This window comes from Phyllobates terribilis, unplaced genomic scaffold (assembly GCF_046119375.1).
Source record: "Phyllobates terribilis strain yellow unplaced genomic scaffold, ASM4611937v1 Scaffold_3__8_contigs__length_932513732, whole genome shotgun sequence".
Taxonomy (NCBI): Eukaryota; Metazoa; Chordata; class Amphibia; order Anura; family Dendrobatidae; genus Phyllobates; species Phyllobates terribilis.
The window spans coordinates 316,198,568-316,212,614 of record NW_027362763.1 but is presented as its reverse complement, the minus strand read 5'-3'; the positions used below and the strand labels follow the sequence as shown (position 1 = coordinate 316,212,614).

The following is a 14,047-nucleotide window of genomic DNA, read 5'->3' as shown; positions in this document are numbered from 1 at the left end:
GACACAGGCGTTTCCCAACCTCTCTGGGCAGGAACGGATCCGGTGCTCCTTACTGCCACAGTAGAAACAGCTCCCCTCGGCACGGCGTAAGTCTTGACGGGTCTTGACCATCTTGGTCTGGTCGACCTGCATAGGCTCGGGTGAGTGTGCCTGGGGAGTAACAGAGGGAGTGACGGGTCTCTGGAAGGTAGGGGCTAGACGTGGAAACCTCCTCTCACGGGTGACCTCCTTGGCGCGCTCCTGGAACCGGATGTCAATCCGGGTGGCAAGTGTAATTAAGTCGTCGAGAGTGGTAGGAATGTCCCGACCGGCGAGTTCATCTTTAATACGGCCGGACAGACCCTCCCAGAAGACGGACACCAGGGCGTCGTTATCCCAGGCCAGCTCCGTAGCAAGGGTACGGAACCGTATGGCATATTGGCCCACGGTGAGACTCCCTTGGCGGAGGCGTAGCAGAGATGAGGCGGATGAGGTCTTCCGTCCGGGTTCGTCGAAGACCTTCCGGAAAGCCGTGAGAAAGGCTGGCAGGTCGGACACCAGGGGATCTCCTCTCTCCCATAGAGGATTTAGCCAAGCCAGTGCCTCCCCCGTGAGATGGGACATGATGAAGGCTACCTTGGCCCGGTCGGAATTAAACTGGTGGGACAGGAGTTCAAAGTGCAGGGTGCACTGGTTTATGAAGCCCCGAGCTTGAGCGGAGTCGCCTCCGAAGCGAGGAGGTGCAGAAAACCGGGTTCCGGAGCAGGATACCATGGTATTGGTAGACAGCGGAGCAGCCGGGCTGCGAGTCATGACACTAGCGGTGGTTGCTGGCGGAGCAGTCAAAGTGTCCAGGCGAGAATTGACATTCCGCAGGTGACCCAGGATGGACTCCTGTTGGGACCTCTGTCGGGACAGTTCATGACAAAGGTCCGAGAGCGAGGGAGCTTGGGTGCCACCGGGTTCCATGGCCCGAGCAAACTGTAACGGGTCTGGGAGGCGGAACCTCTGAGCAACTATACAAGGGGGTGGTCCTTGTAAGGAAGCGGGTGGCGCCCAGGGAAGATGGGCAGGTAGTCACAGCAAGTGACCGGGGCAGTCTCTGGGTAAATGGGCAGGAGGTCACGGCAAGTGACCGGGACAGTCTCTGGGTAACGGGCAGGTGGTCACGGCAAGTGACCGGGACAGTCTCTGGGTAAAGGGCAGGTACGACCTGTGACGGCTGAGCCTCCAGGTAGGCTAGCAGGCGAGTAGCAGATGTGTGCTCCCAGGTGAGCAGGCGAGAGTCTCTGGACAGGCAGGTGGTCACAGCACGTGACGGCGGAGCCTCCAGGTAAGCTAGCAGGCGAGTAGCAGATGTGTGCTCCCAGGTGAGCAGGCGAGAGTCTCTGGACAGGCAGGTGGTCACAGCACGTGACGGCGGGGCCTCCAGGTAGGCTAGCAGGCGAGTAGCAGATGTGTGCTCCCAGGTGAGCAGGCGAGAGTCTCTGGACAGGCAGGTGGTCACAGCACGTGTCGGCGGAGCCTCCAGGTAGGCTAGTAGATGAGCGCTCCCAGGTGAGCGGGCAAGAGTCTCTGGACTGGCAGGTGGTCACAGCACGTGACGACGGAGCCTCCAGGTAGGCTAACAGGCAGGTAGCAGATGAGCGCTCCCAGGTGAGCGGGCAAGCTGGTCCATAGACAGACTGACTGGTGTCGGAAGGCAGACCGTCGGACCTCAGGCTAGCAAGCAGGTAAGCGGATAACAGACAGCAAACTGGCAGGAAACTGGCAGGTAACTGGCAGGTAACTGGAAACGGGGGCTGAAGCAGAGTAGTGAACAGTGCAACAACATTGCTCGGGCACCTCCATTTTGGAGGAGGTGCCTTATATATGGAGGGATCCTCCGGCCATTGGCTGGGGACTCCTTAGGGCGGCGCGCGTGGCCCCTTTAAGAGAGGGGAGCGCGCGCCCTAAGCACAGTGACCGGGGGAGAGCGCGCGCTGCAAGCAGAGCGGGAGGAAGCCGCCGGGCACGGAGCAGAGAGGTGAGGGGAACAGCGTCCCTGCCTAGCAGGAGGCAGGGACGCCGACGCTACACTTTATATATTTTTTTAAATGTTAGAGCAGGGATGCCAAAATTAAAAACTTGCAAAAAGTCTCCGGCCAACCTTGATATTTATTTAAAAAATGTGTACAATTGATTAAGTTTTTACATATCATCAAATATAACGATTAACCTTTTCATACGGAAACAAATCCTGTCAGCAGGATTGTGCTCCGTAAACTACATACACTGTCAGGTAGGCGACATTACACTGATTAAAATGATACCTTGGTTCATGAAATCCGTCCTGTGGTTCTTGTGTAATCTTTACTTTCAGTTTGGAGATAATGATATGCTCGTGCTCCAGGGCAGCCTGTGGGGTGGGCTGTATCTGGTACTCTGCTTACTTATTCATCTGTATGCTCTTATGACAGCTCACTGATCGTTCACTGACCTGCCTTCTATTTTACATAATGCATCTAGTAGTGCGGGGCTAGGTAAAATAGGAGGCAGTAGGATGTCAATAAATTGCCCGCCAGACACCTTCACACCCCTACAGTGAATTCCTCCACAGTACCCTCCACATGTATGGTATGACAACCCTACTGTGCCCCCCCCTCCTCTGCAAAGTATGGTGACCCATCACAGTATTGCCTGCCATACAGTATTATGACCCCACGTAGTCCTCCATACATTCCATACAGTATAATGGGGCCCCCATAGTTCTCCATATGGTATAATGGCCTCACATAGTTCTCCATACTGTATAATGGTCTCCACATTGCCTTCCATACAGTGTAATGGGCCCCATGTAGCCTTCCATATAGTATGATGGGCCCCACATAGTCTTCCATACATTATAATGGGCGCACTGCATTGCCTTCCATACAGTATAATGGGCCCCACGTAGTCTTCCTAACTGTATAATGGACCCACATAAAAAATAAATAAATAATACTCAGTGCCACTGCTCGGTTCCCTGTCTCTCCGGTCTCTGCAGTGAGTGCTCTGAACTTTTGTACTCCTTGGTAGTGACGTCATCGCTTTCACTGCGCGGAGATGTCAGACGCAGAGAGAGAATGATGGGGGAGGGAGCATCAGCTGACGGCTCCCTCTTTTATCATTGCTGTCAACTGTATCAGCAACCAGAATGTCGTTTAAATTGAAAGTGTGATAACTGGTAGAGGCGTTGCCGGCGAGATACGTTCACCCTTCTGGCCAGAGTTTGACGTGTGTGTTAGAATAACCATCATTTTAATTTATTTCATGAATCAATAGTACACATGAAAATAAGCAACTTTATAATATATCTTATCAGAGAAATCTGCTCTGCCAAAAAATTGATCAGTCATTATTAAAATTTTTAAGCTTGAGGTAAAATCTGTATTTAGTGAAGACAGACTTTTCCCTTCACCCATGACTGCAGACCTGAGAGAGGGATCCGCCCACCAAGGACAGGAAACCTTTTGAAATAAAAGGGCGGTACCTCTCCCCGCTTAAGTTGGTTTCCTGTCCTTGATGGTAACCCTGTGCTGGAATCAGAGGAAAATAATTTTTTTCTTACCCAGCCCTATCCCGGTGTCTTTAAGAGCAGGCTGCATGCCTGTGGCTCGGCCTTCAGGGTACTGGTAGTGCCGTTCTCGGTTCCAGTGGGGGCTCTGATGAACGTGCGGGCGTGGGCAGCAGACACATGCGCTGCACATCTCTGTCTGCTGCGCCGCCCTCCCTCTCTAGTCTACACTCCCCACTTCCTGCTGCAGCCTCCATCATGCTGCGTGCTAGGACGGCGGGGGCATGCTTCTGGTATTGTCGCGCTACGCTGATGTCATAGGCAAGGGAGCAATCATGGGACCGAAGGAGACAGAACCGGGGAGTAGTGCGGTGGATTTCACTTTAAAAAGAGGATTAATCCACAGCATCAGTTCTTATTCTCAGAGCTCACCTCTGTCATGGAGAACCAGCAGCAGCAATTACCTTCAGCTCTCCATCAGCGTGTTTATGGCTAAGGGGACAGCCGTTCAAGTGGCAGGAGCGGCAGCCGTCCCAGCCAGAGGAGTGAAAAATTGTAGGAGTCCTCGGTGTCCAGAGGGGATGCCATTCGGATCCCAAAACAGCCTCCGAATCCGGTGCCCTTAAAGTTAAAGTGACAGCGGGTGGTGAGTGATCTTCATGAATGTCACCATTTTTTAATAGGGCACTTGTTCTGTGTTTATTTAACTAGGAGTCTTAAAAAGCTAGCGCTAAGAAGAGGAATAGAGGGTGTGCCCTATGTAAGATCCCACTAGCAGTGGACTGGCAGAAGAATCTCTGCTCAGATTGCATCTATAAAACAATCAGTGAAAAGACCCTAGACTTTACCGCATGCCTTAGATCCATTATCAGGGCTTGGGTGCAAGGCTCCCTAAAAACCATATTAAAAAAAGGAACAACAAACCTAGAGAAGTCTCCACTGATTCTGACAATTCCCCTCTATCAGAGGGAGAATACCGTAATGAGTCCTCATTCTCCTCGGGCAGTGACATTGGGGGCAGACCATGCTTTCCGGCGGACGAGACGGATAGGCTGGTGAAAGCCGTAAGGTAGACAATGGGCCTAAAGGTGAAAAAGCATCTAGGTCCCTTGAGGATGTGATGTTCGGAGGGTTGGAGGAGAAGGAAAAGCAAACCTTTCTGGTTAATAGTAAAATCCAAGCACACATTAAGAAAGAGTGGAAGAAAAACAAAAGAGATCCTTTTGAGGAAAAGGACTCATAAATACGGGATAAGGTCCCTAGAATTGATGGGGCAGTAGCTATATCGTCAAAGAGGACGGCCCTACCCTTGGAGGATTTCAGGGTGCTTGGCGATCCGCTAGTTAAGAAAGCGAATGTTATCTAATGCACACCTGAAAGGCAGCAGCTGGGGGTCTTAAACCAGTGATTGCTGGAACCTGTACCGCCCTCTGTCTTATGATCTGGCTTCAACAAATGGAAGACCAGCTCAAGGAGAAAACCCCATGGGATAAAATTTTAGCCAACATGCCGCTGTGACATGGAGCTGCCGCTTTCCTAGCGGCACATCCGCAAACTCATTGAGACTAGCCGCCAGGTCTGAGGGGTTATCAAACGCAGCAAGACGAGCCTTGTGGTTTAAGGACTGTCCGGTAGATTTGCAGTCAAAAAATAGACTATGTGCGATACCATGTGATGGCCTATTTTTATTTGTGAAAAATTTGGACGACTTCTTGGAAAAAGCTGGTGACAAAAAGGGCTTTCCTGGGTTCACAAGTGACACCAGGAAGAGTTCCTTTCAGAGGAAAAAATTTAATAGGGGACGTACTCCAGAGGAAAGAAAAAAGTTAGAGTTTAAAGGTAGAAAAGAGACGTGATTTATGTTCGGCGGTCCCTCTTCAACTTCCAAAAAGTTCTCACAATGACGCCGGAACAAGAGTAGGGGCAAGGCTTCCCTCTTTATCCAGGCCTGGGAGAACATCTCACCCAGTCGCTGGGTTTTGGATATAGGAAGGGGAGGTCTGAAAATAGAATTTTACAATCTGCCGCATCAAACCTTCAAAGTAACACCCCACAGGAAGTCATTGGAGGAACAACTAACCTTAGAGACAGAGATCTTGGGACTGTTAAAAAAGCAGGTATTAGTCGAGATCCCAGAGGAAGAAAAGGGCAGATGATTTTATTCCCCCCCTCTTTTTGATAAACAACCCCCCCCCCCCCCCCCCCCGGCTGATTCCTTCATAATGAACCATAATAAATCGAAAGAACCTCAACTGGTGGTTAAAAAACGTGCCTTTAAAATGGAATCTGTGAACACGGCCAAAAACTGCTATATCACAACTGCTTCATGTCAGTCATCGATTTAAAGAATGCTTACTTCCACATCTCAATTCCTCCAGACCATCAAAGGTACCTGAGAGTAGCCCTGTACGTTCAGGGGAAAATCTAACATTATCAGTTCAGGGCCCTTCCATTTGGGTTGTCAGTGGCTCCAAGGATATTCACCAAGGAAATATCGGAGAGGACTGCCTTTTTTCGAACTCGCACTCGGAACACTGTTATTGTCTCTTACCTGGATGACTTCCTCATAGTGGGAAAATCAGAAGACCACTTCTCATCACAGCTGAGAGATGTGAGAGTCGTCCTAGAAGATCTTGGCTGGATGGTGAACACGCTCAAGTCAAGACTAACACCAGTGAGGATACAGTCTTTCTTAGGCCTGGTCCTAACTTGTTTCTTACCCGAGGACAAACGAAACAAAATAGTAACCCTTGCCTCAACAGCGATAAGTCTTCCAAAAATGACCCTAAGGAATGCAATGTCCCTGTTAGGATCCCTGACATCTTGCATCCCTGCGGTGAGATGGGCCCATCTCCAAATGACACAGCTTCAGTGGGAAATTCTGTCTGCACAGAGATAGCTAAAAGAGCATTTAGAAGGGAAGGTGCAACTTTCTTTAGATGTCAGAAACTCCCTCTCATGGTGGGCAGACAGAGCAAACTTGACATCAGTGGTCCAATGGGTAAGGCAGGTAAACGACATACTCACAAACGGTGCGAGCAACTCAGGTTGGGGGGCCCACCTGAGGAATCATGATTCAGGGGGGCCTGGTCAGTTCTCAGGAGAGATCAGACGTCGAACCTGAAAGAGCTGTGTGCTGTGGAAAGAGCTCTAAAAGACTCTCTTCCCTTCCTTTTTGGTCACAATGTCCGTGTCATTTCGGACAACCGGGCTACGGTGGCATATATCAATCACCAGGGGAAAACAAGGTCCCACTCCCTAATAATGAAAGCAAGCAAACTCTTCCAGCAGGCAGACCAACACTTTTGTCCCTTACAGCGCTGCATATAAAGGGGGTAGAAAATACCAAGGAAGACTTCCTGAGCCGAAACAGGGGGAATAGACTGATTCTGATTGCTCCGTTCTGGCCAAAAAGACCATGGTTTTCCCTTTTTAAAGACAATGTTCGTGTCATATCCATGGATCCTGCCGGAGATCCTTACCTTCTTGCTCAAGGCCCAGTATTCCACACTCAAGTGAAGGGCTTCCATCTAGCAGCGTGGAATTTGAAAGAACAATACTGAGTCGGAAAGGCTTTCACAAGGGTTAGTCTCCACCTTGTTAAAAAGTAGGAAGCCGATAACAACAAAGATTTATGGCAGGACATGGGGAAAAAAAATTCTAGAATTTTCAGGGCAGCCTCTATGGAGAAAAAACTCCAATGGGTCCCATTCTAGAATTCCTACAGTCAGGGTTTGAACTAGGATTGGCGACTAGTACCCTCAAAAATCAGGTATCGGCCTTAGGCGCGTTGTACAACTGTAATCTCGCGGCCAATAAGTGGGTGTCACGACTCCTGAGGTAGGTCCAGGTCAGTCACAATCCCAAAAGTTCCCACATGGGATCTAAACCTGGTACTAGAGCTATTAACCAAGGACCTATTTAAACCTCTACAGGAGTTGTCGGCTAAGTTCCTTACCCTTAAGACCATTATATTGGTGGCACTAACATCAGCCTGCAGAGTGAGTGATATACAGGCCCTGTCCATATGTCTTCCTTATACACAGATATTTGAAGATTGGGTTATACTGGGGCCTGATCCGGCCTCCTAAGGTAGCCTTAAAGTTCCATCGCAGCCAAGAAATCCTCCTGCCCTCCTTTTTGTAATAACCTCAGGAATCCAGGGGAGGAAAGATTCCATAGATTAGACGTTAGAAGAACTCTGTTAGAGTACATGTCTATGACCCGACAGTGGAGGAAAACCCAGTCCCTATTTGTAGCTTTTCAGGGTAGCAGAAAGGGATACGAGGTGTGTAAAAGTACCATCGATAGATGGATCAGGGAGGCCATTAGTCTATCCTGCTTTGCTAGTGGTGCTTAGGTTCCTGAGGGCATCAAGGCTCACTCCACCAGAGCTGTGGCGACCTCCTGGGCAGAGAAGGCGGAGGTATCGATTGATCAAATTTGTAAAGCCGCTACCCAGTCCTCATAACCTACCTTCTTTAGGCACTATAGACTGGATGTATCCTTCACTGCTGACTTGACCTTTGGTAGAAGGGTGCAGCAAGCTGTAGTCCCTCCCTAAGAGGTTTCAATTCTCCAAAAATCTCTCAGGTGTGCTGTCATGGGTGAAGGGAAAACACCAAGGTTACTTACCGGTAGCCGTTTTTTCCATAACCCATGACAGCACCTGTATTCCCTCCCCCCTTTCTTACCATATGGGTGTGCACTATAGAGTGGGCAATGTGTGTGTGATTGGTGTCGGTTATGTATATAATTTTTTATGGAGGTCCTCTCATGCTCTGTAACCCAACTGAAGCAGGAGAGAGGTGCTGCCCTTTTATTTCAGACTGTTTCCTGTCGTTGGTGGGTGGATCCGTCTCTCAGGTGTGCTGTCATGGGTTCTGGGAAAAACGGCTACCGGTAAGTAACCTTGGTGTTCAATCATTACTGAGATCGGTAATGGCAATTACTAAGGATACAATTCTGTGTGTAGGAGGGAGGAGTTAGAGACGGAGCTCCTCCTCCTGTCTAGTTAGAATTGTATCCATAGCAACTGCCATCTCCTATCTCAGTAATGGGAAAGTCTGTCTCCATTGTATACAGATTTTGCCTCAGAATTGACAAGGTTGATAATAAATGAGTACTATTGATTTATGAAATACAAATTTAAAACAACGGTTACACTTAGTGTTTGCACCCTGGTCAGATGTGTATAAGGGGAAAATGTCCCTTGTTTGTAGCAGAGTGTTGTCTGCAAATGCAGTGCCACCCATTCAAGTGTCTAGAAGTGAAGATGCTTTTGATTATTTTTGTATCTAAGAGATTGTGCTAGAGCGTGAACCAAGCTTGTGTAGCCACTTCTCTGCAAGTGAAAGACATGACGTTCAGAGTAACACTCAATACCTGGTTGTAGTCAACAGCTGCATCTGAGGATACCATAAGGTGAGACTGCATTGTTTTTAATTTTAACCATAAATGTGCATTTTCTAAGGGTTCTAAGTGTTAGTACTGAGATGTCTTTTTGTTCTTTGCTAGATTTTATACCCTGACGTGATCTATTTACTATAATTTTCAGATATACAAGAATTTTATGAAGTGGCCTTACTGGACAATCCTAGATGTACTGACAACTTCAAGGCACCTGAACCAGTACTGCCCGTGAATACATGGGAATTTTCTAGCCTTCCCAGCTCAGTTGTAACATCAGAAACATTGCCAAGCAGTCAAAGTACAGAGGTATTTTTTTTAATTTTCTATGCAGATGTTAAATAAGCCTCATTATTAATTTTTCATAGGAAGTTTTCCAACTTGATCAGGATTTTAATTGGGTATATTTTTGTTTTAAATCTGCTCACAGTATTATTACTTCAACAGAAATAATATACAGCTCTGGCAAAAAAGAGACCACTGCAAAATTTTCATTTTCTCTGATTTTTCTCTTTATTGGTATATTTTTGAGTAAAATGTACATTGTTGTTTTATTCTATAAACTACTGACATGTCTCCGACATTCAAAGCTAAAAATGTTGCATTTATTTGCAGCAAATTAGAAATGGTCAAACTAATAAAAAAGAAACAGTGCTTTCAGACCTTAAATAATGCAAAGAAAACAAGTTCTTATTCATTTAGAAACAACAATACTCATGTTTTAACTCAGGAAGAGTTCAAAAATCATTTGGTGGAATAACCATGATTTTTAATCACAGCTTTCATGCGTCTTGGCATGCTTTCCACCAGTCTTTCACATTGCTTTTGGGTGACTTTATGCCACGCCTGGCACAAAAATTTAGCAGTTCTTCTTTGTTTGATGACTTGTGACTATCCATTTTACTCTTGATTACATTCCAGAAATTTTCAATGGGGTTCAGGTCTGGAGATTGGGCTGGCCGTGACAGGGTCTTGATGTGGTGCTCCTTCATCCACACATTGATTGACCTAGCTGTGTGGCATGGGGCATTGTCCTGCTGGAAAAACCAGGCCTCAGAGTTGGGGAACATTGCCTGAGCAGAAGGATGTAAGTGTTTTTCAAGGATAACCTTGTATGCAGCTTGATTCATGTGTCCTTCGCAAAGATTAACCTGCCCAATTCCAGCCTTGCTGAAGCATCCCCAGATCATCACCGATCCTCCACCAAATTTCACAGTGGGTGCAAGACGCTATGGCTTGTATGCCTCTCCAGATCTTCGTCTAACCATTAGATGACTAGGTGTTGGGCAAAGCTGAAAATTAGACTCCTCAGAGAAGACTATGGTCCAATCCTTATGGTCTTTGGCAAACTTCAGCCTGGCTCTCCTTTGCTTCTCATTGATGAAAGGCTTTTTTCTAGCTTTACATGACTTGAGGCCTCTAGGAGCCTGTTACGAACTGTTCTTGCCGTGCACTTCACCCCAGCTGCCATTTGCCATTCCTTTTGTAGGTCACTTGATGTCATCCTGTGGTTGCTGACTGACATTCGAATAATATGACGGTCATCCCGGTCAGTGGAGAGTTGCTTTTGCCCTCTGCCGGTCTGTAGCTTTGTTGTCCCCAATGTCTGCTGCTTGACCTTGTTGTAATGGACTGCAGTCTTCGAAATTTTAAGGATGGAGGCAACATAACACTCGCTGTATCCCTCTGTTAGTAAAGCCAGAATTGAGCCGCCCTTTTCCTCACTCAAGACTTTTCTTCTTTTCAACTCCTTTGGCATGGTTAACTTATTTTTTCATTCAAATTACTTTTGGACTATTCCTAGCACTTGTTTTGCCATCCAGCTTGTCCTATTGCAAGAGGATTGTGAAGACCACAGAAATGTTTTTTATACTTTCCCTCCATACATAAGATTTGGTTCAGGTGATCACCTAATCAGAAGCACATTAAGTAGAATGAGGTGGACTTTGGTTGGAATTCAACTGACACTGGAATGGAATGGCTGTCAGACATGTAGAGATGGTGATTTCTAGAAAATTGTGCAGTGGTTGCTTATTTTTTGCCAGGTGTATATATATATATATATATATATATATATATATATATATATATATATATATATATATATATATATATATATATATATATATATATATATATATTATAAATACATATATATATATATATATATATATATATATATATATATATATATATATATATATATATATATATATATATGTGTATATATATATATATATATATATGTATATATGTGCATCTCACTAAATTAAAATGTCATCAAAGTGTTAATTTGTTTCAGTTCTTCAATACAGCCCCAGCCTCCTGTGGTGTCACATTGAGACTCCTCTCAACTGAAACATCACAGGAAATACAGTGAAAAAAACACATTTAGAGATTGGGTGGGGGGAGGAGTGTAGGGTGTGGTGTAATAAAGGACATTAAGATGTAAAGATGGCTAGTTGGAAAATTCATTTTAGGTGCTAGACCACCCTATTTAGAATGTAATTTATTTAACAGTTTCCCGACATGGCCAATTAACGTTTTTGTATTTTCACTTTTTCCTCGCCTTCTTCCGAAGGTGCACTATGTGATAAAATGAATGCTGTCATTCAAACGATATTTATTCTGTTAAATAATGCTCATTTTTTTTTTTTTTTTAAGCATTACTTACCCATGACCCTTTTTGTTTATGAAAACTTGCAAACCCTTTTAACACCTCTCTCACTTGAGACGTATCCATACGTCCCTGTGGCCTCGTACCTACCGACGTGGGACATGTGGATACGTCTAGGCGATTTTGTACGCTCAAAGGCTGTCCGTGTCCGCTGATTCTGACAACTGACACCCGGCAGTCAGTGCTAGGAGCGGTGCTCCCAACGCTCCTGGCACTTTAACCCCCTAAATGCTGCGATCGCCGCATTTAGCGAGCAGGCAGAGGGACAAAAGCTTCTCTGCTCTTGGATCGGAGACACCTCAACTTCATCACGGGGTCCCGATCGTTGCCATGCTGACCCAATGTCGTCATGGCTACTTCCGGGTCACCAGGTACTAGCAAGCGAGTTAGATCATGCGCAGTACATGATCTAACTAATTTGTGTCTGCAGGGCTGACCACTATAAAGCATAGCACTGATTTTGTACTGCTATGCCTTTTTATAGCAGCGATCAAACTGCAGAAAGTGAAAGTTCCATAGTGGGACTAAGCATAAGTTAAAGTAAAAAGTTGTTAAAAAAAAAAAAAAAAAAAAAAATTTAATTAAATAAGAAAAATAAAAATAAAAAAAAAATCACAAAATTATTACAAAAAAATATATTGCTTTATCATACCACCAAACAAAAAAGTGGAATAGAACGCTATCAAAAAGAATAATGTAAATAAAAATTGTACCTTTGAAAATATTGTCTTGTCTCACAAAATACAAGCCACCATACAGCTCTATCAGCCGAAAAATAAGTTATTGCTGTTAGAATTAAGCGATGCAAAAATAATTATTCTTTCTACAAAAGTTTATATTGTATAAAAACGATACAAATGTGGTATCGCTGTAATCGTACTGACTTGAAGAATAAAGTTGCCTTATCAATCTGACATGCAGAACGGCATAAAAAAGAAAAAACCCAAAAACAATTCCTGAATTTTGTTTTTTTTTCCCTCCCAAAAATCGAAATAGAAAGCCATCAAAAAATGTCATGTGCCCTAAAATGGTAACAATAAAAACGTCAACTCGTGCCGCACAAAAAAAGAACTCATGACTGTCAGCCGAAATATAGAAAACTGATAGCTCTCAAAATATGGCAATGCTAAAACTAGTTTTTGCTCCCCCCCCCCCCCCAAAAAAGCATCTTTTAGTGTGTGACAGCAGCCAAGCATAAAAACCTGATAAATCTGGTATCGCTGTAATCACACCGACCCGAAGACTAAAGTTTACTAATCGCCTATACCGCACGAGGAACGTAAATAAAACAAATTCTTCACCTGTTGCTGATTTGTTCATTCTGCCTCCCAAAGATCGCAGTAAGGCTCTGCTCATATTTATCCTGCACTTTATGCTGAGAGCTTACACCTTGGATTTCCGCGTAAATCTCTGAAATATGTGATTCAGACGGAAACCCGGCGGAAGATTCCCTATTTTGAGGCAGAGGCACAGTGGACGCCGTCTGTCTTTTTAGGCGTGCATAAAAGCAAGGACGACCACAGTTTTGTGCAAAGGATGACACCTCTGAACAGAGGTCATATGGAGTCCAGAGTAACACTGCTGCCTCACTATAGTGAATGAACCTGTCGGGGGTTTCATCTGAATCACATCATTCATCCAGCGAATTCTGCTCTCCCAAATCCTAATGCCCCCTCCCTTCTGAGTCCCACCGGGTGCCTAAACCACATTTAAAGTCCACATGTTTGGCATCTCCATAGCAATGAGAGCCCTGCTTAATTTATTGGATCCATGTCTCCAGAAGAACAAGCTGAGCACATTGTATGGGGTCTACAACATACCGGGCACTACAACAGCAGATTTGCAATTTTCACTCAGCAACATCCATTGTTGCTTGTTTCTTTAAAACACCCATGGAGACAAAATCGTCACTGCACCTGTAGGTAAATTCCCAGTGGGGTGTAATTTCCAAAATGGGGTCACTTGAGTCGGGATTCTGCTGTTCTGGCACTTGGGGGCTCTGTATATGGAGCCCGCCAACTATTATACGAAAATTTGTTCTCCAAGAGTCAAATGGCCTCCTTCTCTCCCGAGTCTCGCCATGTAGCTAAGCAGCACTGTACAGCCCCATATGAGGTATTGCACGTTCAGCAGAAATTGTGGGAAACATTTTGGTGCCATTTTTAACCATTTTCCCAGGTGAAAATGAAAAATATGAGATTAAAACTAAATTTGTATAGTAAAAATGAAATTATTTTTTTCTTCACTACCCAATGGTATAAATTTCTGTGACACACCCATGGTATCTATGATCACTGCTCTCTTAAATTAATTCGTTAAGATATAGTTTGTAAAATGGGGTCACTTTTATGGGAGGAGGCAAGGGGTTTACTGTTCTGGTACCTCAGGGGCTCTCCCAGAGGGTCAAGGCACCTACAAAGTGACCATAATAGTAAAATCTGCACCAC

General features: G+C 45.3%; 1 protein-coding gene across 16 annotated transcripts in view; it reads left to right on the top strand.

Annotated features, from left to right (window-relative positions):
• DLG1 (discs large MAGUK scaffold protein 1) overlaps positions 1 to 14,047 on the top strand; it is a 279,892-nt gene that overhangs the window by 29,557 nt on the left and 236,288 nt on the right. For all 16 annotated transcript variants that reach the window (XM_073675022.1, XM_073675021.1, XM_073675018.1 and 13 more), the window contains exon 3: positions 9,072 to 9,232. In XM_073675022.1, coding sequence (XP_073531123.1) covers positions 9,072 to 9,232 — 161 coding nt within the window. The remainder of the gene's footprint in view (positions 1 to 9,071; positions 9,233 to 14,047) is intronic.